The sequence below is a fragment of the Amphibalanus amphitrite genome, unplaced genomic scaffold (assembly GCF_019059575.1).
Source record: "Amphibalanus amphitrite isolate SeventyFive unplaced genomic scaffold, NRLGWU_Aamphi_draft 001242F_arrow, whole genome shotgun sequence".
Taxonomy (NCBI): domain Eukaryota; kingdom Metazoa; phylum Arthropoda; class Thecostraca; order Balanomorpha; family Balanidae; genus Amphibalanus; species Amphibalanus amphitrite.
Genome location: NW_024882735.1, coordinates 118,676 through 146,190, shown reverse-complemented (window position 1 = coordinate 146,190; position 27,515 = coordinate 118,676). Strand labels below are relative to the sequence as shown.

The following is a 27,515-nucleotide window of genomic DNA, read 5'->3' as shown; positions in this document are numbered from 1 at the left end:
CACTACGAGAATTTCATTTCAAGATTCGTATGTTGGAAACTCAATGGCCTTGGAAAACTGTTGTGCTGCGTATTCATAAATACGTGTGTCGTTTTGCTGCAGACCTGTCATACGTCTCCATTCATTGCTGTACCTCTGACAGCGATGGCGTCGTGCCATGTCACAGAGACCAATATACGTCCCGCTCGGGTCGGGCGCTGTCAAATTTGGCTCGCCGGTGGCCAGAGTCCGGCTGTCCGCACTGATCATCTGGCCGTTATTGCTGATCATCTGGCCCGTTATTGCTCCATGAGCCGTACAGATCCGGCGGCCGTTTGACGATCGCCGGCCGAATTCCGGCGGCGCCGTGCACCGTCCCACATGGCCGGCTGAGCGGCCGGTCCGGCGACACCACACAATGTGCTGCCCGGCGCGTGGGCTTTGTAATGCAGCCGCCTTAGCGGCGGCCCGATGGCTGCCATGGGCCATTTCATGGAAAAGCTGTCAGCGTGCACAATAAGGGTGACCGCTTGCGTGGGATGCCAACATAAATTGGCCAGCCCGAGCGATAAGGCACGACCACTTGGCGGAACACAACTTCTTTTAAATAACCACGCCAGCTAATAAGCCTTCGTTGTCAAGCTGGTGAATTCGCTTTGTTCTGTATGTAAGTTGTTCGCGCTATGGTGTAGCAATTAATGTAGGAATAAAAGCCTTTGTATGTTGACACTGATAACTTACAAAGTTCTAGCTGGCATGTGACCCGATAGACCCACAAAGCGTAGTCGCCAAATACCACTGCTGTCTCCATGCAAAGCATCTCTTGCCACTAACCGAATTGAAGCCGTGACCTGGGGTATCACTCAGGACAAGTTCGCTCGTTTGTCTCTCCCAAATCACCAGACCCTCCCTCTCTCCCCGAGTCTGACCCCATGACCCTGAAGCAGCTGCCCTCCTCCGACAATCTGCGCCTTATGGGAGGCGACGCTAGCGCTGAATAGAAGTGGGCTCATTGAATGTGACCGTCGCCATTGGTGGTCGGCTCCTCGACCGCTTTCCGACAGTTCGCCGCCGCCCCAGCGCTGCACCCACAGCCCAGAGCCGAGACAGAACCCCAAAAGCCAGCACGCTCAACAATTTTCGGCCCGGCGAAGGAGTATTAACCGTTCGTACGAACGAAAAATATGTCAGCGAGCTCAGGATTCTCGGCCTGGAAAGAAAGAATCCATACACTCAGCATTTAACAGCAATAAATTTTAGAGAGAGAGGAGGAGTGAGGAAGAGTGAAAGAAAGAGAGAGAAAGGAGGAAGAGAGAGGAGGGAGAGGGAGGTAAAGAGAGAGAGAGAGGGAGGGAGAGGGAGAGGAGAGATAGAAAGAAGGGAGATTATGATTTTTCGATTCTGAAGTGGGAAAGGTAATAAATGATAATTTCGGATCTAATAGCCATAGCGTAGGGAAATGCATGCTGATGTCTGGTTAAAATAGGTGTCATAGTCAGGTCTTAAGCCAAGGCAATAAAAGTTCATATCTGTCACTTAAGTTTATAATAAGATTAACTATAATATTCAAACCATTAGCAATTCCGACTGCTTTATTCTCCTGCCGTCAGAATGGCGAACTGAGCCACTATTATCTTCTGCTCCTTTTTCAAACGGGCGAATAACACCGGGGCCGGCCGGCGGCTGGGAGCGAGCTGTCCGTTCCGCTGTCTTTTCAAGTGGTGGCCGGGGCAGGCAGATGGAGGAGGAGGGGATGGGAGGGGGCCGCAGACCGACAGAAAGAGCCGATGCACTGCAAGAGATATATCACCCCATGTCGAGCTCTCGAGCGGCCGCTTCCGGCTCCTCAGAGCGGTACGGGATCGTACGCCAGATTTTGGCAAGATTTGCAGGGAAACTAGAATGTATGAGACGTTATCTCAATTGGCCAGAGCTATTGGCTGTTTTAATTAATTCACTGGTCGTACCAAGAGAACTGCGTTAGATAGACGAGCAGGTCCACAAACCGTTACTGAATTATCTGAAATGATGTCATAGCAGGTGATGCAGGATTGCTGGGTTTATTTAAAAAAGACGTGATTTAAAGCTTATGTTCAATGATATATTTTGAAGGAAAATATTTATTATAATTATCCATGATTCTATATTTGAATACATTAAAAAAATGATGTCGAATTATTTGTCGATTTCTGTGAACTCGTATGTAAATTAATGGTAGTGGACATCAGACAATGTCTTTGTGCATTTGTTCAGAATATCAATGCCAAGGTCATGAAGCTTAAAGTAAGATTGTAGGTCATTAGTGGGTCACTGATCACTGACACTGGAGTGGGTCACTCGTCACCGGACACCGATCGTAGGCCACTTACCGACCACCTGTAGGGTGAAGCTCAGGCTCATCTTGGGCTGAGTGCTCACTTGGCACTCGTAGACGCCGCTGTCGGCGATTGTGGCACCCAGCACCTTGAGTGTCCACTCCTGAGTGCCGTCCGAGTGCAGCGCCTTGAAGCGAGTGTCGGTCGTGTACGGAAACATGCCGACAGTCAGGATGTGCAGGTCCCGCTTCCGCACCCAGGACACCTGCGAGGGAAACAGAGCAAAGCATCAGTCAGAGGGTGAGCTGTAGACAGAAGTGCTGCACCGTATGTATAAGTCCAGGTATTTTGTGCATGTTAAAGCAAATTGCTTTTATCTCTAGCTAGGATACAATTAAACTATATTTAAACTATATTTAATTTGAAAACATTTAACTATCTAGTAAGATGCGACTTATGAAGACGAGGAAAGCGGTGACCGGTTCAGGTCAAAAGGAAATCGCGGCAGTGAACGTAACTGCACCGCTCGTTTCGACCGCTCCTACTGCCGCCGTATCACGACACACTTTTTGCACCTCATAAGGTCATTTGTCGTCTAAAACTTTTCAGCTTGACGCACCAATTACGCCTTCTTGACCCTGCTTTGCATTTCTGGGCGGCCGTTGGCTCTGCAGAACCGCCGGAAATTGTCTACTCATTCGGAGTGTGCCGCCAGCAGTATGTGTGCTGATGGCTAAAGTCACGACGGCGCCGGAAAGCACTGCATGCCTTTGGCGACGGAATGAACTGCAAACAAAAACCAACAGCGTAGAAAACTACATGCCAGCGAGCAAAGAAAGCGCGCGACATGTAGCTAAGGCTAACCGAGGCAACCCCTAAGATTTATAGAACCGACAGTTTTATGCCAACAGTTCTAGGCTTGAAATTCCAAATATGAAATTGAAAAATGGATATAGTGTTGTATCGTGTTATATCGATGCACCAAAACACTGGTATCCAGTTGACGTTCCTTTTAGGCAGGACTGAAATGTCATTGATGCAAATATGAGGATTCCATTCCAGGATATTTGTCGTCAACTTTCTTTTGAAACGTTTCTGAAAGGATTTTGAATTAAGTAATAAAATAGATTTGGGCCAAAGAGATCACCGTAACGTGTGCGTCATAGATATATTTGTAGGTCTAACTGCGTATTTCAAAGCTATCTATCTACTACCAAAAAGTGCTGCTTCCCTATGCATGGCAACAGCAGTAAGACTAAGGTTCACTTCCAAGGACCGACAATTATGAAAGTTCTTAGCCCCGATATACTTTTCAGGATGCCCATTGCTCATTAAATTGCGCTTCATTTGCTTAGCGCTGTAGCCGGTTCTCATTTATTGCAGCAATTATGCCCCACGAGGGCAATTTTACATAATTGTGAGTTCCTTTCATCAGTAGGAAAGTGATTACAACGTGAACAGCCTGAGGTGAGGTAAGCCAAATGTGCATACAGCGAATATGAGCGATCTGTCTCGGCTCGGCTAACTAATTAAACGGCTCTTTCTCATCAGACATAGCTGCCTATCTTATCACTCATTCATTTTTATCACAGTATTCCTGGCACCGCGGCGGTCTAAAACACGGCCTGGAACTCCGAGTACCTACCTCCTGGCTACAGCACTCAGAGTTCACAGCGCAAGGAGTGCACACCCGGTAATTTTAAAATGGACACGCTTAGAAATGCTGTCATACGGCCAGTGGTCACTGGTCACGGCTTAGAGTGCCGTGTCACCGAAAATCCGTGTAAATGACCAGACTGGAAATTCCGGGTAACGAACATAGTCTGGAACTCCGCCCTAGCGACACGCTTCCTGGGGCATTAGAGCGAGCCCAATGAGCGACGGGCACGGCACGGGTGGCCGGTTCGTGCCGTGATTGATTCGGCCCTAGCAGCGTCAGAATTGCTCCTGAGTTTCGTACAATGTCGCCGGCGATCGGCCGGAGGTCTGATGACTTGGCGAAGTGATTGATCACTGGCCAGACGTCGAGCGCGACGACCAGGGGGCTGGAGCGCCGACCGGCGCCGCCGCACGGCACCGAGGCACTCGGCGAAGCGCACCGACCCGGGGTCAGCTCAGAAGGAGGAACGGGTCCACAGGGTGTTCGCCAGAGGTCAGGGAGGTGCAGGTCAGAGGTCAGAGGTGTAAATAATAAACAGTCGGTCGGTAAACCACGGATAAACGTTGCAGTCACTGCCGGCACCTGACCGAGCTCATGAGCCGGTGCCGCTACGCTGAGAGTGTGGACTGATGCATGGCTGGCTACTCTGGGAAGAGAAGGAAGAAAATAGGGGACGGGAATAGAGAGAAGGATAGCTATATGCATGTAGCTCAATGCGCACTTTTTGTCCCGTAGAGCTCATTTTTGTCGGAGCTGCATAAGGGAAATGGGTCATTATAAATATGTGCCATACTAATTACTGGAATATTCGGCCGCCTCACCTAAACCAACTCGAAATACGCCCGGTTATATATGACAAGATATAACCGGTTTTTCCGCGACACTACGAGCGTCTTCTCTGGGTCGGCCCCGGAGCCGGGCCGGCATCTGCGAGCAGCGTTCGGCGGCAGGCGGGCGGCCGCCTGCGCCCCCGGGCGGCAAGGCCGCTAAGGCGGCGGCCTCCTCTGATTGGCGGAGCGACTCGTGTCACGTGACGGTGACGGCGCGGGGTTTGAGTGCATTTGCGCGGTCACTCTGTTCTAAGCCGCCCGGTCTGACGCAAGTCAGCAGTGTTCTCGCTCTGTAATGTTTTTGCGTTTACTGCGGTCGTGTTCAGTGGAAACTGGAAGACATCAAGGGGAGTATAGGTTCAGTTTTTATATAAATGCTATATTGATTGACGAGGATGTTTTTTTTTTTCTTTCGGGGTTTTTGTTTATTTTTTACTGGTTTGTTGTTTCTATCTGATTTTTTTTCATTTTCGGCATGAGGTTTGGTTATTTTGTGCTAATGTTATGCTATCACGGTAAGAAAAGGGTCGATGAGCAATGGGTCGGCAAATGCCCGGTATTATAGGTTCTTTGAAGGTTAGATAAAACAACGAAACTTGGACTGCTGGTAGGAATAGTCTTGGTGTGTTTTTTTCAGATTTTGGGAGATGGAGTGTAGGTATTTGCTAGGTGAAACATAGCTGTAACTGTTTTTTTTTTCTTCCCTGGAACGGAACGCCCGGACTTTGCCATTCTACACTCCGTGTGAGTGAAATCAGCTCATGTTTTCTCGGTGTAGCAGCTCAGAGTGCACGGCCTGGCCGGCGTAGGGTTTGGTGGCCACGTGGTGTTGGCCGGTGGTTGTGCAGAGAGTTGGTATAATTGCCGTTTTGTGGTGCCTGGTGTTGGTTGAACTGTGGTTCCCATACAGGTGAACGGTTACTGGCGTAAGGTGTGCCAGGTGGGCGTACCCCGTGGAGAATGAGCTGCTGGTGATGTTGGCTCTGTCCGAGCGTGTCCGAGCGGGGTTTTCATTAGTGGGCTAGGGATTGTTGATAACAAGGGTACCAACTGCCGGGTGAGACTTGAGAGGGTAAATGGAGTTCATTGTAAGGATAACCAATGCAATGGTATTGGTCTAAGATGGCATTGTTATCTGGTGTTAGGTTGGGATGAAAGGTTTAGTGGGTGATACAGAGGTACAGAGGTGATGATACAGTGGAACCCAGTTTGGGTGTGATAAGTCTCGGCGGACTAAGATAGTATGGATTAGATGGGGAATTATGTAAGGTGGTTTTGAGATGCATTAGCGATAGCCTAGTAAGTTACAGGCTATTACCCAGAGGAAGTTTTCACACCCATGTTTAAAGGCTGCAGTAGGTATGCCATTTTCTAGGATGCAGGTTTAGGATAGCCCGTGATTGTGTGGCTCTCAATCTGCATTGAGGTACGAGTTAACTGTGTTTCGTTTTTTATGGTAGTGGCGTTTGTAAATAGTTTTTTTTTTTTTTTGCCAGAGTGAGGTGCCTTCCTTGTCGTTGGTCAATAGGGCATTGCCAAGGCATGCATAAGCGACATCTGCAATATGCATATCCTGCCGATATGTCATCACACGCATTGTCAGATAAATGGCGCCAGTATACTCGTATATAGCCCCTTTTTGATACGAGATTTCGGCTAAAAATGGTTATGTGACACAATCTATTTTTTTTCTTCCATGGCTTGATGGTTGGCATCAGACTCTGAACGGCGACGAATCGGCACACTCGGCGGGGCCGGCCCGCTTTGCCAGAGTCTTCTTCGGCCGCTGGAGGATTCCTTCACAGCTCCCACGTCAGCTGAGGGAGTCCGACCCCTCCCAGCTCATCTTGCTCCAGTGGTGCTGCGTAGCAGGTCTTACGGGACATCGTCAGGTATAGGCCAAGCTGGCCGGGGTTTTGAAAGGTACGTTATTCCATGTACGGGGCCCGGAACATATCTGTTAATGGAGGTTCTAGGGGACCCGATAGGGTGGATAGTGAACGCTTGGGCATGGCGATATCGGCATTTTTGAGGGGATATCTGGTTCCACCAATAGGGACATGAGGGCAATGCTGGTGGAAAGTAAGATGCTAAGATAGTAATAACATTGTGATAAAATCGTTAGGCGAAGCCCGAAGAGAAAAAATGAAATCTTGTCAACTCTAACGTTAGACGTGTTTTCAACATTGGTTTGCTGCTGCTGCTGCTGCTGCTGCTGCTGAGGGTTTTTAAATCGTCTGTAACTATCTTCAAAGCGGTCTATTTCTTAGCAAATTATTTCTACTTGTCGCTATAGAATATGATATGACCTTTCTCCTGCAAAACAGCGAATGAACATCGAACATACAGGTCAGTTACTATCATTAATAGCTAAAATGAAGTAAGTCAGTATGCGTTGTTAGGACTGGGAGTTCCCCTCAGTGTCCCAAAATTGTATTTTGGCTTGGGTGTCAAAGGAAAATTCCTAGGGGCCCGGGAACGATTTTCAAGGGGGGCGAGCATATAAAATACCTGACATGATGCATATGAAACGGTGGCGTAGCTAGGGGTCTAAGGGGACACGTACCCCACCTCCCCATCGGGTTCAAAGGGAGCCTCGGGTCCGAGGGGCCCTGCGGCGCCATTTGACCACTGGTGGTTAACAATGGCCATATCGAAGGGCCCCATGGGGCTCATTAGAGCACCTCATGGACCCTAAATTGCCACACTAAGATCTCTTTAAGGGCCCCACGCCGGATTCTGAGGGCCTCTTGTGCCTTTTAAGGGCCCTTCAGTGGTCTCCACAGGCCCCTTACTGGCCTCTGAAAGTTCTTACCGGCCTATGAGGGCCCAGTTCTAGGGGCATTTCCCGCCTGTGATGGTCCCACAATTATTTTTCTGAGAGCCCTATAACGGCAACTGTGGGGGCCCTCGTCGGCGCCTATGGGGGCCCACACCGGTGTCTCTGAAGTTTTCACACCCCCAATTCTGAGTGCCTACACTAGTGCCTATTAATGCCCTATATCGGCGACTCTGAGTGGGGACCCGAATCCCTACCCAACACCGGCGCATCTAAAGGCCACCCACTGGTGACTTCTGAGGGCCCCACACCGGTCCGGTGACTCTCAGGGCCCCACCGGCGTCTGATAGTACCATGCCGGTCTCTAAGGACCCCGCAGAACTTCTTCTGCTGGCCTAAGGGCCTCTTGCCGGTCACTGAGAACCCCCTGCCGGCTTGTAGAGGGTTCGCGTCCGCAGCTCAGGCCCCACACCCGTCTGTAACGGCTCCACACCAGCGTCTATGAGGGCCCACAGCAACGCCTGTAAGGACCCTCACCGGCGCCTCTGAGAGAATCACACTAGCACCTCTGAGCGCCCACACCGGCACCTGCATGACATTCCCACACCAGTGCCTCTAAAGGCCCCTTACCGGCGGCTCTGAGGGCCCTACGCCGGTGATTCTGAGGATGCTAACGATATCCGAAGGCACCATACAAGCGCTTAGTGTCGCTGAGCTTTTAATCCCATACCGGCCTTCCAAGGGCACCACGTCAGTGCACTCATTGCCCCACACCCCTCCCTTACACCCGGAGCGGGTAAACTGTTATACCTATAGCAACGATTTTACCACAGTTGTACGTTAGGTATTTCTCAAGGTTGACTCAAAATGGTCCAATGTAAAAGCTGGCCTGCCAAACTTATGGCCAAGGCCAGGCCCAAACAAGAGCGGGATGACAACAGCAGATGTCAAATCGACACTGTAACAGCAGAAACCATTCAGATGGCAAGGAAAAGGCCGTGTGTTTATGTTTAGATACATAAAGGAAACGAAGTCCGGAAAAGGGAGGGAAGATCCTTTCTCGCTGCCTCAATGTTGAGGGGGCGCCGCCCCCTCGGCTCTCAGGTTGGGGGGGGGCAAGCGCCCCCGCTGCCCCCCCCCCTGTTTCCCGGGTCTATGAAAATTACTCACCAAATAAGGGAAAAGGGTGGAAAATTGATGGTCAGATAAGGCCTAAAGAGTGGAAAAAGAATGTACCTACAGCAAAATTTAATACAAGGCTGGTATGTGGGAAGTAAAATGGCTATCGGTCCATGCAAATGCTTTTTCGTGGCAAAATTGGGAGTGGAAAATGGGCTTAAATAATGGAGGCGAGTGAAAAGTGATTTTCATTTGGATGTCGTTTCCCACCTGAATCAACAAACTTTGGAGCACTGGTACGGGGTACCCCTCGCCAGCATCAGGGTTCACGTCACTCAGGACCTGCCTGGTTGGTTGGTGGGTGAGTTACTGTACCTTCTATGGGTGACATTGAGCCAGCTCGGCGTTTGGAGGCAGTAAACACCTCCAAAACGTGTCTAGCTAGGAAGCAACGGCAACCTTTAAACCCATATTGGCCTGTTTACAGCGTAGGGGCTGTCTGTATGCCGGTCATTTGGTCCCTGATCAATCCGGAGCTTCGCGGAAAGGCAAGCTTGTTGCCCGTGGCGGGTGATGCGGATACTATCAGATTTCAAAAACGGGTATTTTTGGTATTCAGGTCGGGTAATTGCCTTGAACATTCGGAGAATCTTGGGATGCCCAATTCTGCAAGTCCCGGGTGAAGCTCGCTAGTCTGCCCGGGGGTGTCCCCCTCTACAACGACCCCGTGGCAGCTCGCTAGTCTGCCCAGGGGATGTCCCCTTCTACAACGACCCCGGGGCAGCTCACTAGTCTGCTCGGGGGTGTCCCCTTCTACAACGACCCCGGGGCAGCTCGCTAGTCTGCCCGGGGGTGTCCCCTTCTACAACGACCCCGGGGCAGCTAGCTCGCTAGTCTGCCCGGGGATGTCCCCTTCTACAACGACCCCGGGGCAGCTCGCTAGTCTGCCCGGGGGGGGGGGTGTCCCCTTCTACAACGACCCCGGGGCAGCTCGCTAGTCTGCCCCGGGGTGTCCCCTTCTACAACGACCTCGGGGCAGCTCGCTAGTCTGCCCCGGGGGTATCCCCTTCTACAACGACCCCGAGGCAGCTCGCTAGTCTGCCCGGGGGGTCCTCGCCTACAACGGCCTCGGGGCAGCTCGCTAGTCTGCCTGGGGTGCCCCCTTCTACAACGGCCTCGGGGCAGCTCGCTAGTCTGCCCCAGAGTGTCCCCTTCCACAACGACCCCGCGGGGCAGCTCGCTAGTCTGCCCGGGGGTATCCTCTCCTGCAACGGCCTCGGGACAGCCCGCTAGTCTGCCCGGGGTGTCTCCTTCTACAGCGGCCTCGGGGCAGCTCGCTAGTCTACCCGGGGATGTCCCATTCTACAACGGCCTCGGGGCAGCTGTCTAGTCTGCCGAGGATGTACTTTTCTACAACGGCTTCGGGGCGGCTTGCTTGTCTGCTTGGAGGTGGCTGCCGCTAGGACGCCCGGTAGCGCGGGTAACCTTACGGCGGCTTAGAGCGCTGATTCCTGGAGCGGGCCGAGAGCCCTCCCCTTTTTTTTGCTGGGCGGCTGTCAACGACCTTCGTTGATACTGTTCTAACCCCTTCCAAAGTTCTGGGAAAATTAATGGTCGCGCTGATAGGCATGTGGTGCATAGGGTTCAAGGTAAAGGAAAATACGGCTTCTGTGGTCAGATGCCTCAGAACTCATGGATGGTTGTTTTTTCGGCGGTTATATCGAGGGCCTTTAGTTGATGGAGGCTATCATCGCGGTAGTGGCTAATACTACTGGTTGTTAGTCCTGCTGAAAGGGCTTCGGTATAAATGCCGTAATATTGTTCTTCAGTGGTGACCGCTGTGTCGCTCACATTCATGTTGGCAGGTTTTAGGGATTGTGGCGTTTCTGGTAAGCTTCGGGCCAGGTTGAGGAAATAATTACCTACCTTCAACCAAGTACGTATTTGAGTGGGTTCCGCCGCTGGTCTCGACACTGGCGGCGACTACAGGTCTTTTGTGTTAATTTGTATCCCCCATTCGGTCTGCTGGTCTCGGGAAGGGGGTGTTTTATTTTGGCGCATTGGTGTCTGGGTGGATGTATTGAATGGGTGGGGACACCATTGCGCCGCGCGGGGGGAGGGGTGGCGGCCCGTTGGCAGGGCAGTCTCGGTTGAGACATGTATACTTGCTAGTATGTTTGTGTCGTGTTCATTTGGGCTGAATATACCAATAGCCCCTTTTTGTACAGCTACAGTGTTTTCCTGGAGGGACTTGGTTGTGAGGTTTGCGCTGAGATTGGTAACGCATAGCATAGCTAATTGTCTCTATGTTTGCTGGCAGCTCGAAGGGGAAGCGGAAAATACGCCCGGTTATATATGACAAGATATAACCGGTTTTTCCGCGACACTACGAGCGTCTTCTCTGGGTCGGCCCCGGAGCCGGGCCGGCATCTGCGAGCAGCGTTCGGCGGCAGGCGGGCGGCCGCCTGCGCCCCCGGGCGGCAAGGCCGCTAAGGCGGCGGCCTCCTCTGATTGGCGGAGCGACTCGTGTCACGTGACGGTGACGGCGCGGGGTTTGAGTGCATTTGCGCGGTCACTCTGTTCTAAGCCGCCCGGTCTGACGCAAGTCAGCAGTGTTCTCGCTCTGTAATGTTGCGTTTCCCACCCACCCACCACTATTTTTGGGGCTTTTTTTTTACACGCACCACACTCTTAAATAAAGATGGGTTTTTCCACAAAATGTGGTTTTTTCCCCAACTAGGTCCCCCGGTTTTTTTCTAGTTAGGACTTTTTCCGGGGGAGGACACACACGACAGGGTTTCTAGTTTGGGTGGGGACACCATTGCGCCGCGCGGGGGGAGGGGTGGCGGCCCGTTGGCAGGGCAGTCTCGGTTGAGACATGTATACTTGCTAGTATGTTTGTGTCGTGTTCATTTGGGCTGAATATACCAATAGCCCCTTTTTGTACAGCTACAGTGTTTTCCTGGAGGGACTTGGTTGTGAGGTTTGCGCTGAGATTGGTAACGCATAGCATAGCTAATTGTCTCTATGTTTGCTGGCAGCTCGAAGGGGAAGCGGAAAATACCACTATTCTGCCTTTGATCTCAGTCTCTTCCTGGCATAGGTACGAATAGAAACTTATTTAAAATCCATGATCTTCACACTTCACAGACATGGAACATCCAATGTCCATCCACCTCAGTGCTTCTAATACCCTGGCATTTCGTTTCAGGCTATATTTACTTCGGTCAAAAGTTATTGGCCAATCGTCCACGGTGACCTCGGTTAAGGACGTTTATGAACTGAGCTAACCCGTTTGGGTGCCATCGGTGAGCTATTGCAAATGGGAAACCACTTATCGTGCATCGAAAGTCGCAATCCTGAAAGAATGGGACAAATCTGATGGAAAAGGAATAAGTACTATGTGCATACGTTTAGAAGATGCTGTGGTGTGCTGGGTGCAGAAGCAGTCAAATAGCTGCATACTTGTATCTGTATTTGGATATGTATGATTTTACAGAAACAAATAAACATAGAAAGGTGTGGTTACTGGTTACTACAGTTAGATATCTAAATGGCGTCGGTATTTCCGTTTAACCTTTGCGGGCACATTTGGCGCACGCCGGACCGATAAACATCCCACATCCTGGCCCGTTTCCGTTCCTCTGAGTAGTTCGCGGTGCAGAGTTCGCGGAGCGGACTCCAGAGCGCCCCTCTGACCGGTGCCGTCCTGTCACCGGCAGCGGTACTGCTCTGAGCGACAGACCCCATTCAGAGGATCTCAGCGGGCACACGCAGACTGACCGGCCAACAAATTGACCATTCAGCAGAGCCGCCAGGGCGGTTATTAGCTGCGCTCGCTGCAGGCCACATTCTTGGAGAAATCATGAGCGGGTCACACTTGAAATACGCTGGCAATTGAGGACGTTATGACCCAATTTGCCGACTAATTGTCTAATTAGTCCGAGGAGTCCTGAGCTCCATGATCTGCTCGCTACATGCGACACTGCTTTTGGGTGAATTAATGTTGCATTTAAAACGAAACCGGGTACCTTACATTGGAACTTTGTCGTAACAATAATCCATTCCTGCAGACGATAAACATAAAAATATTAACTTCAACCAATATCCTGAATAAATATAAGTGCAATGAATAACTGACTAAATGATTTATCTGCGTGCATTTATAAATTATCTATACATACTTATAATGAATTATCGCGTACATTCCTACCATAACTCAGTTGACAGCATTAGATTCCCTACAGGTATAACGGATCAATAAAAGATGACATACAAACTACTGCACTGCACTTCAGAAAGATGCTTTGTCCAAGTACACAGCACAATCTTATTTCGCTAATTGTTGCTTTTAAATTAGCGAGGAGCCTGAGTAATAATCCAGTAGCCGGCCTGCCAGCGGTGGTTACGCTTTTGAGATGCTCAGCAAACGCGGAACCGGCTAGCATATGAAAAATATGTTGGAATCCCTCTCACGATTCCGACTATTCTCACCGCATCTAGGTGAAGGTCACTGACTGTGTCAAGGGCCATTTGGGTGTGTCGAAATGCTAAATAGTTAGATCCGCTTACTTATAACTCCGCAATGATTCGGCTGATCGCACTGAAGCTTGTCCTGCAGCTTGGCAGCCGTGCATTTGCAGAAGCCGTTTTTAAATTTGAAGCAGAGCTGGGTCGATGGTGTCAAAAGATGGCACAATGTTAGAGGCCTAATAGAAGGTTGGCCTGCAAGGTTGGGAATCTCACCTTCTACATGGACACATACGGAGCACACCATAGCTCCCCTTTGCTTGTCTCCCAAAACGATGTCCTGTTCATTACTTAAAGGGAGATAATGACCTTTTTCCACAAAATCTGAGTTAGGACCATTTTCTGACAAAACACAACAAGTTATAATGTAAATTAAAACCATTTTGCTCAATTCGGTACCTTGCCGCAAATATCTCAACTTGAAGTCACGTTAGCGGGGAGCGCTGAAAATGACCGTTGAATAAGTACTTACATCACTTTTTGGTACTTGCATGTAATTTTGTAAAATGAGCGTATTCCTTACATTTGATCTTCATCACATCTACACTCAGAAAACACTTTGAGAACATTTTTGAATAAGGGCTCATATGAGTGCCAAAACAGGGCTCAAATCTGTATGATTTTAAAATCGGGATCAGTTAGGCGCCCTTTTCGGGCTCAAAGTACATTAGCCCCGAAAGCGGCATCAGTTCGTCTTCCTTTTCGGGCTCAATTCGAGCTGCGTTTTAGGGCTCCATACGACATTCCGCCATTCCGTCTTTTGCTGTTTTCAGTGCCATGTGTTGGTGTACCTACCGCCGTGATTTCAAAATGAATGGTAAGTTATTAGTTATCAGTTATCGCTATCTTTTAGAAAAAATCAAGATGTTGATGCTCATGCCATTTTAATCCCTTATCAATTAAAATTGTGGTGGCATTTGTTCAGAAAAGGTCTGATCTACAATTGTGGCGCCGTTGATACGAATACGCACGGGTTTGATTATTCGTTTTTCTTGTATTTGCGCCACATGAAAGCATCATATCTGGATTCAGGATGTCAAATAGTGTAAGAATGTGCAAAAATTTTGTCTGGTTCTTCGTGATGATGTGATTGAAGCAATGCTTTCAAGGGTAGGTAAGGATTTTGTTACTTGTTCGTAATGGTTATCTTGATGCTCAACTAAAATTAATCCTAACCTTGCCTACTAACCTATTAAGTTAAACTTAGTACCAATACCTACCAACCTACAACCTATTTGGATCTTTCATATACTTATAACATGCTGCTGCTTCTGCTAACATGCTGCGGAATGCTGGTTGACATGATGGAATGCTGGTATGACAGTGTTCCATGTTTCAGAATTTTAGGTGAATAACCACACATGATGGGGAAAATGTTTTCATCCTAAAAATATGACAAGTGGCTTTATTTCATCTTTGCTAAAAAAAAATATGTCAAAAGTTTGATTCAACAGCCAGCTGCCAGGTTACGCATGACTTGACAGTTGATGCATCTACTCTACATCATTTCATTTCAGATCCTGTGAAGGTTCTGACAAAATCTGAGGTAAAAATGGCATTATGCAGTTTTGCGGAAAGACTAAATCTATCTCATTTTGTCTTCAGATTTTTTTTATTGGGACACCCAATTGAAATCCAATTTTAGAACACTGTGACACCATGCCTGTGTGCCAAGTAAGAGGAAGGGTCTACAAGTATACATCAAGATAACCAATTATGGACAAGTTGAGACTTGAGTCATGAGCTCTTATTTGTGGTTACAATACCTTCAACTGCATGATTTTGCACAACTTCCATACAGGCATCCAGACTGGAAAAGGTTCAAGTCCATACTTATTCTGGTGCTTGAATATGGCAGTTCAAAGATGGAAGGCATATGATGCTACAAAATGAAAAAAATAATTCAACTTACAAAAAATAGGTATTCATATCTATCCTAAACTAAACTAACCTAAACTTACCTAACCTAATCCAACCCAACCCAACCACCCCAACCAGCCCAGCCCAGCCCAACCCAACCCAAAACCTACAGTCTAAAACCTAGAGCTAAAACCTGCAGCCCAAACTGGAAAACATCCATATGGTACGCCGGACGCCCGTGAAGCCGTCATGCGCCGAAGTTCGGCGCAAGCTATTTTGCAATTTGCGCTGAAATTTCTGCATTATTTGCGCCGAAGGTTAGTGCCCTTTTGCGTCAAAATTAAGCCACTTATACAAAAAGCACGTTTACATCTGCTGGCCAAGGTTTTATAAACCAGACAGAACGCTCTGGGCCTTAACCACTCCTGACTCCCATGTTTGAGCGTCCAAATTAGTTGATGTTTCCATGGAAGCTGAATACCACAATACGTGTAGCGCACTGTAGCATCGTGCCGTGAAATAAGGCTCGGGACGGAAGTTCCGGGGTCACAAAAATTGGTGTGGCGGTGTTGTCGCGGCTGGCGGGCTCCAGCAAGGGGTTTAAGTTTACGACACCACTCTTGTTTCAGGAGAGGTGTCAGCGATTCGAGACTACTTGGGCATGCGGGCAGCGGGGTCGGCGTGGCTGCCTGCGGCTGCGGCCACACATCTTGGCGTCCTGGAGGCGGAGATGCTGATGGTGGCATGAGTCATCACTGGCTAGTGGCTGCCCGATTTCCATGCTCCAAGACTCGCCGTGAGGGCCGAGGCGGGCGTCGTGCCGATGGAGAGATGAGGAGGGATGCGCTGGCATCGCGCCTACTGGCGAAGGCGCTCTCCCTCCCGTCGGAGGACCCGCCGCGTCGTGGCGGAAGCCCCCCCCCCCCCAACCGTGACTGAAGTCAGTGACCGGCTGGAGAGAGCGCGGGGGAGCGGTGTGGGACCACTGGAGTGGCGCTGCCCGCCGAGGCGCGCTTATCCACGAGACTGCCCCCGTAGACGCCAACAGACGGCGTCACGGTCCACCTGGACCTGCTGCCGATCGGGGCGTCCGCGACAGCGAGGAGGAGTGCTGCGGAGGCGTGACTGGGAGCGCTCCCCCAGCGTGCGACGTGGGCCTGGGTCGACGGGTCTGCGACCGGGGGAGTAATAGGAAGGCGGCGCTGGGGTCCTCACCGAGCACCCAGACAGTACAACATTGGTACTGCGGGAGGCGGCGGGGAGGATTTGCTCCATTTACCGATCTGAGATGGTGGCGCCCAAAACGGCAAAGCAACATCTCCTGAAGCACCCGTCCTTCGAGGAAGACCCCATAATCATTTGCTCCGACTCGCAGGCGTCGCTGGCGACGCCACGAGGTGGACAAGTGGCCCAGACACCCCCCCCCCCTCATCCCCTAGGTGCCGCCATCTGGGAGTATATGATGGCCCTAGTGGCTGTAGGGGGCCGAAGAATCCACCATAGAAGGAGGGCGGCGATAGCCCGATTAAGCTGGGCGTCCAGTGGAGCCTCGGCTCTATCATGGGCATTGGGCAAGGACTCTGCGAGCACCCCCGTCTCCTCCATCTTCGACGGCACTCCAGTCAGAAAGCTGTCCCCACCCGAGTTTCCCAGCAGCATGGGCCACATGAAACCGAACAGCGCCGAGCCGCTCGACGCTGAGGACCAGGCGAGAGTAACAGTGAAAAGGTGAAACGCTCGAAACGGCGCGCGCCGCCGGCCGAGGGCGCCGAGCCGGCCCAGGCCGGCTGCGGGTCAAACAGAAGCCGTCTCCGCGGCGGCCGCCCAGTGACAGCGACTCGGACTGACGTCGAGGCACCGCTGCCGCCTCCGCCGACCAACCCGCCGCCCAGCAAGGGCAGTTTGAAGGCGGCTGCGCCGGTGAAGGTGGCGCGGCCTGGCAGGGGCCGCGGCCGGCCCACTCCCAGCTACCCGTCCCGCGAGGTGCTCAGTACCACCGACTCGTCCGATTCTGAGGCAGCGCCGTCGGCGGGCCGCCGCCAGCAGTGACGACGACCGGCTGGCGGCGTTCGCGCGGGACTTGTCCGACTCCTGGTACTCGGACTTGCCGCCCAAACTGGACGCCGGCGGCGTGAGCACCAGCAACGCCAATAAAAAGTCCACCTTCATCCGGCTCTTCTCGCACCGTGTCAAAAGGACTACGCCGCGCGGCCGGCCGGCCAACTCGAATGAGCGCAGCGAAGGGCACACGTCCCCGACGGCGGCACTGGCGCCTCCCGCCGCGCCGCTGCCGGCGTTGCTGGCAACGCCGATCCAGGCCCATCGATTTCTACTGTTTTGTTGCCTACGTGCCGCTGCCGCCGCTCAGCCAGCACAATCGCGTGCCGGTGTTGCGCTGTCGGATCGAAAAGCGGCTCGTGCAGCGGACGGACGGGTGCGGCCCGCGCGATGAGCCGCCGCCGCACACCGAGCTGCGCCGCGCGGACGTGAAGGTGGAGCTGGCAGCGGCCTGCTCAGTCCCCTCAACGGCGTCGACCGGCTCTCCTGCGATTTGCGGTCAGAAACGCCGCCGCTTCTGGGACCAAGGTGTCAGAGCGCGGCGCTGCCCGTGAGACGTTAAGTTAGCACAGGCAATGTCGTCTGCACTCCTTGCAGTTCATGTTGAATACACAACCATGTTGCGAAGTAATAGGCGCCGGGTTTTTCAGTTCATAGAACTTTTTCCCTGGCTATTACACCCCACAACCGAACACTGACACCTTGCACAAGTATGACTGTGTGTATGAATGTTAATAAATACATGAACCAATGCTGTGTTTTCGGTTCCAGTACCTTCTTTGGGCACCTCGGCAACAAGTAAGTAATCCGTTAGCTTTGCCACACCTAAGATAGGCTCCCACGTTGTTATTTGCTCCCGGGTTAACATAAACCGGTTTAACGTAACTTTTGCATCCCGGCCAAAATTGCCGGTTAACTGTCCCACCGCTCGAGACTGGCGCTAGGCTGGCCGAGCAAAAAAAAAAGTTTGTCCGCGGCTTCGTCTTATTCGCAGCTGCTGGGCACGGGGGAGGGGGGAGGAGGGGCTGCATCGGACGAAAAGCGGGCTCTGGTATTAACTGGATTTTTTGCCAGCTGGCGCCGTATGGTGGCGCTAGCAGAGCTTCTTACATATCAATGCTAGATATAAAAGAATGAATATTTACCAATCAATTTTTCATTTAAAGCCATTTGAAATATTTATGTCCATCCTACTACCGCGCTTATATCTAAAATTAAATACCTTTCGTGCGTCGCCAGCTGGCCAGCCAGCTGACGCAATCCAGCTTTTACCAAAGCCCCGAAAAGCGATGACGTGAGCCCTAATATTGGCTTCACCACACAATTTGAGCCCTCAAACTGGAATCAGGTGAGCTCGAAAATGGGGATCAGGCTGAAAACTGGTATCATAGTGAGACTAGTTTTAGAGCTTGACACCGATAATGGGTACTGACTGAGCTCTGTTTCTGCGATCAATGATACCGATTTAAGGGATCGTATGAGCCCATGTGGCGCTAGCTCAGAAAGTGTTCTCGAAATGTGCTGTCTGTTTTGAATATGGTACATTAGCCCGAAAACTGGTCTCTGAGCCCGAAAATCGGGACACTGTTTTCTCAGTGTAGTTAGTTAATGGTCGTCTATAGTGCCTTCAAAAGATATTCATGGTTTGGGGGTGGTTTATGTCTAAATTTACGCAACTATTTTTCCTGTTCATCATCTGACGCCATATGCTGCTATTTTAGTAGCAACGACTCAATTTTGAATCGGTCCCGCCGACTGCACAATAAAAGAAGATAGATACAACACTTTTGCGGCATCACTGAAAAACTTATGCAGTACTGTTATCAAAATTATCATAACACCGTTCGACAAACCTGAAGTCTTTTGAAATAAATATGCTTGTATTTTTCGCTTCAGGCTCTGACGCCAAAATAATGAATTTCGTAGTCGCAATCGCAAGATTTGGCTGCGTTTCTGGCGCATGCCGTTCATTTGTGGCGCAAAATAATACTTGGAAACAAAGGAGAGTAGGCACTAACCCGGTTTACATAGGGTTCGTTGCAAGCTTATATCTCCGTCCGTGATGTTGCAAAAGATGCCAATGGTGCATAACAATTTAGAAAATGATCCCCTCTAAATATCTGAAGAACACTGCATCGAAATTATCGCCAAATTAACGAGCTAGAGCCTCGTCAAATATGCTATGTAAACTGGGTTACTATGTACCCCCGAATTAGAATCTAATTAATTCTAAACCGAATTAACTCTAATTCAAATTAGAATCCTTACAACCAAGCAACGACAAGGCGATAACATAAACAAAAACCCAAGCGTCGCTGTTTGAAACAAAAGCGCCATATACTGCGACTTTTTCATAGAGAAGGACAACGTATTTCGGTGGGTGTTACAAGTACTGCAAGTACTGCTTCTTTTTTGCAAAAATAAAAACCTTTTTCACATACGAAAATGTGCTAGGAAATTTTCATATTTTATAGAAACTACAGTAGAAATACTATAGATGTTGAGTAATTTTTATTTAAGAAAAAAGAAAGCTCATTATCTCCCTTTAAAAAGCACACACACACACGCGGCAGCAATCTGGTACCCAGGTATGCGAGCCCACACATACATCTCGCATGCCGGAAGAGCAATTCCGTTCTGACTGAGCGCGGCACGGGGCCCATTATGACAGCAGCGTTGACCTTATCTCCTGACAAGTGACAGATGGGTCATGGGTGAGCGCCCAGCGGGAGACCTGTCCCCACTGACCGACGAGGGTGGGTGGCAGTCGGGAGACCGGGAAAGGGATGGCGGACGTACGACGGACAGGGGGTGATGGGCAGTGGCAGACGCAAGGCCATATGGTGGACGGCAGACGAGGCAGACAAGAGGCGACAGGCTGACTGCAGACAGGGGGTAGCAGACGGAGCAGTGACAACGGACGGTGGGTGACCGAGGGGAGGGCTAGCGAGAGGCGATGACAGACAGGGGGCGAACGGCACTGGACGACAGGGAGAGAGGTGGGCGACGGGGATGGCATCTGACGACGGCGGAAGACATTATATGGGACGGTAGGCGTGAGACGAACGGTAGACGGCAGACAGACGCGAGACAGCGAGCTGCGGGAGACGGATGTCTTCACCATAGCAACGACAAACAGCGAGACGGATGCTGCCTTGTCTCATGCCTTGCCTGAGCGATAGTGCAATACGTGTCGTCTACACTGGACAAATCTGTGTGTAATTGTACGGGGTCACTGTCCGACCAGTCGTGATTTCAGACCTTGAGATGGCTGATGACCGAGCTACCGGGAACAACGATGATAATCCTTACTCTTGTGAAGTATCCACTGCATATTCGAAAGTGAGTGGCAAAACTACAACAAAACAAGAGCAAACTAAGACGCAGTCATGAACGACAAAAAAGAATTAAGCTACTCTTCAATATCGCTAGATAGAGCACGGTATGACATTTGACTAATTCGAATTATATAACTGGTTTCGATTTCTGCTTTGATAATATGACTATTTGGCTTTAAGCAATGGACAATCACGGCATTATAGTGTTCTTAAGTACAAAGCTTTGACAAAATATTTGGACCATGTTGATCCCATTAAAAAAACTACACTTTGCAGCAAAACGACAGGAGTTTAAACAGCATTCCAATATGCGGAGTAGCAATGCTATGGCATTGCCAGACCGAAGGTTTGAAGGAATAGCAAAAAGAAAAAAGAAAAAGTATCCGGATATTTCCATCCAGAAAAAGAGCGGCTTGTCTACTCGATAAATTCCACAGTTAGTCATATAGTTTGGGCTACTAAATTTGCTGAATGAACGCTCAAACGTTCACAAATTAGGAGCATGCTGTGAGGATATGCGGTTAGCCGCTATATTTCATCCGTGCAAGACTTGAAGCTTGTGCAGCGGGAATGATCACATCATAAATCACAGCTTGAGTGGGCTCAACCCCTGCCTTTGATCGTTACGGTTCATTTATTCACACTTTACGGAGAATAGCATAACAACACTTCTGCTAATGCACTTTTACTCGGGATCGTTGAAGTCGTAAATCGTCATTAACAACGGTGTCAAAGAGGATATGGTGTGAGTTGTTTAACCTGGAAAAATCATCATTTGAATGACTCTGAGTGGCAAAGTGTCATTTTGTTGGCCAATGGTCGACGAGGAACGACGTGAGGATGTCGGATAGTTAGTCGATGCACTACTTGAGATAGTTTTATAGGTAAATAATTATTTTTTAGCATGTAACATAGTTGATTTTTTCGATAGACGTCACTATTAAATATTTTCATATCAACACAGCAAATCTGCGTGTGATATTTTGATACAATAAATATAGACGGTCATGGTGAAAAATATTACCCTCTCTGACGCCACTGTAGCCCGAAGGTGAAGACCTCAACAACCATTATAAAGCATATTTCGGTCTTCACCCTCGGGCTACAGTGACGTCATATCATGGGCAACAATTCTTACTATTGCCCGCTATCCCAGACAGTATTCATATACTTTCAAATGAAGACAAGATATTAAAAGCGAAGAGATCAACTGAAATCACGGTGGTGCAACGGCTATTTAGCATACAAAGCCGATATTAAGCCCGGCGATAACCATTCAAAAGGGTTCGTTAGGATCGCTCGCTTTCATCCAGTCCCGCCATTTATCAACGCATACTAATAAATGTTATCTGCCAGACGTCTACAGTTCAAATCAAATGAGCACGACCGTTTGTAATGTATCTCACTGAAGCATCTACGACGTTCAGAGGTTTTCCTATCGTAGTCAGAAAAAGTTGCGGAAAAAGGTGCAAATCATACGAAAAGAGGTCTGCTGAAAAGCCTAGGAAAATAGTTGTGTTTGTAGACAAATTCGTCCTACTGCTTGTCACACTGCTGTTTGACTTTTACTGAAATGCACAACGATTATTTGTGTTCATATTTTGGTTAGGAAAACATCGTGGGCTGGAAAAGAAGGATGGGTGCAATGGCCTATCTTCAGACAATACAAGATGTATCATCTACATACAACACTAAGCCAGTGGTTTAAACATTCTGCGAAATGCAATAGATACACTGCTGAAAAATATGTTGTTTTAATGCTGGAAAAGTAGCAACTCGCACAAAGTTGTTGGTATTACTTGTTTTCGATTAAAGCGACTTCACGCAATATCTTGACTGCTATACTATAAAGCATAATATAGGGTAACTATCGCAATAAACCATGACCTAGCTGCTATGCTAGGACCTCAATATCAGATATAAGCTATTAGTTGGCACCAAAAGAGGCGAGTCAGTTTCTGTCCCCATTGAAAGTGAACATAGCAGAAACACACCTACCGGCACGCAACAGTGGCGGAACAAAGAGTGCCGAGAGAGGCACTCGATATGCCCGCGAAAGGCTACGCCGCGGAGGCGGTTTCCGCTCCACGAGAGGACTCGAAGAGCGCCGACGTCGACAGTGAATAACTCATCGGCGTCAATAAATCTGGCGGCGCTGTGTGAAGACGAACCACTCTCGGCACCTCCCGAATGGAGTCGGCCGCCGCGCGAAGACGGCGGATATCGAGGGTGGAGGTGGTGAGAGCGTCGGGTAGGCTCCGTCGGTAGGGCTAGGTCCGCTCTGAGACTGGACTGTAAATGTCAGCCACAGCGAGTGGTGGCAACCGAGAAAGAAGATATGTCAGAGATAAAACATAATTGTATTGAAATATGAATGCTCATACTGAAGCAGCCTGGAAAACACTTAAGCGTGTTTCAGATACGGTAAATTGATTAAATAAAATATCAAATATTTTCGCTATCCAACCTTCCGTGAAACATAAACAATACGCAATTGCTACTAAATTTTGTAATTATCTTGGTAAACATTCAGTATCCTCTTACATAAACTGTTTTGGCTGCTTCATTATCTTAGCATATTGAATATGTCATGCCCAATGAAGACTTGCCGTAAAAAGGCTTGAAAAATAATAGCTCACACAGAATGCAACCTCTCAAAGTTGATGAGCACCTGTACATCAAGGGCGACGCCTACGGCACTTACCACGATACCGTTTGCCTCAAATGTACCAAAATGTGGTGGCCTTCGTCAGTATTCTAATAATCAGTGCTGCGCACTTGTTCATTTTGCTGCAAGTCACTTTGTGTCGTGTTAAACTTTTTTGAGCACAGGACACGAACAATTTGACCTTTGACAGGTATCCTGAGATTTACCACTGCCGCTGCGCACAGGCTTTGACAAGTGTGAAAACTGGACGATGGAATTAGACATGGAACTAGAATTAGACATGGAATTAGACAGATGGAGATATAAATATTTAATAGTGAAGTAGTCAAACAGTCAGGGGCGGATCCAGCTCAGAGTTTTTTTTTTTGGGGGGGGGGGGGGGGCAAACCATAACAATTTATCGATTCTTTCCATGCCTCGTCCATAGGCGTAATGTTAAAATTATGCCGTTTGGGAGGGGCAAATGCCCATTTCGCCCCCCTGGATCCGCCACTGCAAACAGTAGTCGGACATAGTTAGACAAGGGATGGTGAACCGTGGATGTCATCTAGAGCTCATCATTACCCAGATGTCAGGCAGATCTTTGGATATTTTGCTCAGGCATCGCAGCCACTGTGCACCAGTCAAAACCACTCAGATCCAGCACTCACCACTTTATCTCCGAGGTGCTGGATGTTGCAGTGCAGGTGAGCTGGTCGTCCCACTGACGCCACCACATGTCGTACGCTGTTGTTCATGAACACCGGCTGCAGCATGGAGGGGCGCTGCCACGGCGGACGGGACGGCGGCTCATCGGCAGTCAGAATTAGCGCGCCACCTGTCAGCAGAGGGGTGACAAACTTGTCAATCCAGCAGAGAGATGACGGAGCTGTCAATCCAACAGAGAGGTGACGGAGCTGTAAATCCAGCAGAGAGGAGAAAGGCCTGCCAACATGACACTTTTCACCGGAGAGGGATGACTCTTCTTCCTTATAACTTTAACTTATAAGCACATAAATGTATCGTAACTTGTGATTAATCTATAAATCCCTAATGCAATGCGTATAGAAAAGACCATCAAAACCAGTCACTGTGATATCATTAATTAAAGTCAGAATAGAACTCGATCGAAATTAGATCCAATCGGCGAATATTTTTGACAATTTTCCAGATGTCTCCATGTAGTTTGAAAAGTAACTAATGAGGGACAGTTCCAAGGTCTCAGCAGCTATTTGGTTTGTGAAGTGGTATCGAATGATATTTCTGTGGGCTTGGGGATACCTGTGAACCTGGAGCCTTTTTACACAAAACGTGTACCTGTGTAGCTTAGTGAGCCACGTCGGAAACTACAGCAAACATAATTGCTGACTGTCACTGGGTCACTGTCATCGCGCTGCTGATAGCCTGCCAGCGTTTTGAGGGACGCGTGAGCTGGACTACGACTCCCGTGCCTAGATGGCGCTAGTGATAAACGCCTGGAACATAGGCTGTGCCGCTCAACTTGAGGCAAGAGCTCAGGAGTAGTCCGTAAATATTGAGCTGTAAATATCCGAATAGTACCACCGTTCCGTGCTTCTATCCTCAGGATGCTGAAATCCTTCTCCTCCACGCCGCAACCCCCTCCGGGCTGGACAGGCAACTTTATCTCATGCGGGCTGCTCCCTTGGAGCGGCACCGCTGCTCCCGAGGGAGCGCACCCCGTAGCCGGGTGCAGTGAGTACCTTGGGGCTGGGTGGCCTGTCCTCTGGACGGGCTCAGCCCCGGTGACTCACTAGGGTGCCTGCCCAGACCAATGTCTCCCCCTATATCCTATCATCCTCCCGGCTCTGAAATGGTCCCATTGGACCGAAAGGGCCTAACCCAACAAAACAAAATATCCGAATAGTAAACTTTTGGCAGCGCACTGTAGTTCAAGTACTTATGGATATTGGATAGGACGTGAACAAGTGCAGTATACTGTCTAGGATGTGACGTGGCTTACGCTATCAAAAATAGTTTAAATTCGTCCACATGCATTATATGACCTTTGGTTCCAGAGTACTCAAATCCCACACCACCCAACAGCAGGGTTGATCTGCTCCAGTCAAATAAACATTAGTTTCATGATGCTGGAATTTCATACGGTATATAAATTGCTCTTGTCACATTCTACATTCAACATCAAGCATAATATACGTTCATATAGCTGTTTGTCCATGTACAATCTAACCGTTGACGACATCACTAAATCATGTCCAGCCTCGCCGGTTGTATTCCAAGTGTGCGTGTCTGAACCCTCCACCATTCCCTAATGTTCAGTTGCTCGTCCATAAATTTGGCACCACATCGTCAGGCAGAAACTCAACGAGACACGCTTCTCTAAATAATGTCGGCCGCACGCCGGAAAACTCGTATGCCGTCTGCTTTATCGAGACTGTGCTGCCGGCGGGGCCGTATTTCAGCGGCTACTGACCGCGGATCACGAAACGAACGTTTGCTCATCGACGGCCTGGCCACCGGCTGAAGAAGGTGCAGTGCAGACCGGCACACTAGTGCACCGCACTGCAACTGCCGTGCAGCTGGCGAATGCACGTGAGCGTGTGTACAGGCATAAGTGTATGCATAAACGCATGTTTGCAGACATGTGTCCATGCAAAATGTGGTTTATGACTACATGACTATGTGACTATATGACCCCGTATGTACGTACATGCTGCACATGACGGACTGTTGAAAGCTCTGCCGGTGCAATTGTTCTGACAGTAAGCAATGTATAGAACATAATATTTTGCTTTAACGGAAATGTTTGATATACGGTCCAGGGTGGTTCCTTTTTGGAGAGATATTTAGATATCGTTGCCCCTCACTTCCTGCGGTTGACGCACAACACGGTGAGGTATTTATGAACTAAAATAAACTAGGATGTTGGTTGTTCAAAGACTCACCTCAAGTTTATTCACTCTTCTTAAAGTATTTGCATCAGCAACGTGAGATATATGTTGTTGTTTTTTGCATATAGTAATGCATATTTTTTTGCTTCTTTTCATCTATGCCATCTTACATATATAAATGGTGGAAGATAAGATTAACTTCTATGGAAATGTTGGAGACTGTGCCATCTGTTTTGAGATGTCTGCTTGGGTCAAGAGGGATTTATGAGATCACAGACTCTGCGCGGTAAGTAATGGTCTCGAATGAACTCTGTCTCTGTCGGGCAGATTGTGAAATTCCAGCTCGGAGGCGAAATTTGTGGCGAAACTTTTCTCCCTCGAATGAATAGACCCGGTAAGCTCTTCCCAATAGCGTCATCTAATCTGGAGCGTAGCAGCGTCGACGGACTCTCTGGGCAGACAATAGCGCGGCGCTGGGGCGGACCAAGGCCGTGTGGATGGTCACAGCTTTCCTCGGCCGACCGGAGTCGCTCGCAGTCACGAGCAATGAGCGACTACCATTGCTCGGGATTTTGGGTGACCACGGTCGTCAGAATTCTGAGCTGTGATTGGCGCACCATTTGGGTCGGCCTTGACGAGTCGATTGCGTATTTGACATTTCCGTGTTCTGGAATCGAAACGAATCAAGTGAGCGCTCGAGTGGATATTGGACTCTAGTTGCGCATCTACTTGCATGCAATCGTCGAGGCTATGCGTGCGCTTACGTGATGAGCGATGACGTTATGCGAGCGTCATCAAATAATTTTTATATGGGAATAAGAAAATGATTTGCTTAGTTCACTCAAATTATAAGCACAAAATGTTGCCCCATTTCTCTCCAAAAATTATTCCATTGAAAGATGTGCCTTGCGCAATGCAAAAAACGAAAATGCCATTACAGGTCGACTCTTGACTTTCGGCTAGCACTGAATTTAAAAAAGACAGTTTTGATTAGAGAAAAAGAGAAAGAGAGAGAGAGAGAGAGAGAGAGAGAGAGAGAGAGAGAGAGAGAGAGAGGGAGACAGAGAGAGAGAGACAGAGACAGACAGAGAGAGAGAGAGAGAGAGAGAGAGAGAGAGAGAGAGAGAGAGAGAGAGAGAGAGAGAGAGAGAGAGAGAGAGAGAGAGAGAGAGAGATCCCAATACTATATATCAATTATTTTGAACATCCATATCCATCTAGTCAGATGAGCGCAAGCACACAGGTACCTCATGGCCTACACATGAAGTTAGGATGTCAGTGCCCCACATGGTCAAAGACTTAGGTTGATCCCAGCCTCCTCCACGGACAACACCTCGCGTTTGTACCCCGTAATGCCTTGGTATCGTAATAATACCCGGTAATGCTGAATTCAAATGAAACCAGCTTGCAGCTGCAGTCAGATAATTCTTCGCAATGTATTGTTCTAGGACTTCCAGAACTATAAATGAATATTCATTCTAGCACTTCAGTAGTATTGACTGCATTCGCACCATCCATTGACAATACTTT

At 49.1% G+C, this 27,515-nt stretch overlaps 1 protein-coding gene across 1 annotated transcript in view; it reads right to left on the bottom strand.

The window, feature by feature from the left end:
* LOC122371425 (protein amalgam-like) overlaps positions 1 to 23,947 on the bottom strand; it is a 50,560-nt gene extending 26,613 nt beyond the window's left edge. The window contains exons 1-2 of the mRNA XM_043347756.1: positions 23,787 to 23,947; positions 2,349 to 2,559 (exon numbers count right to left, since the gene is read on the bottom strand). Of these exons, the coding sequence (XP_043203691.1) occupies positions 2,349 to 2,559; positions 23,787 to 23,891 (316 nt within the window). The 5' untranslated portion in view covers positions 23,892 to 23,947. The remainder of the gene's footprint in view (positions 1 to 2,348; positions 2,560 to 23,786) is intronic.
* Between the last annotated feature and the right edge of the window lie 3,568 nt (positions 23,948 to 27,515).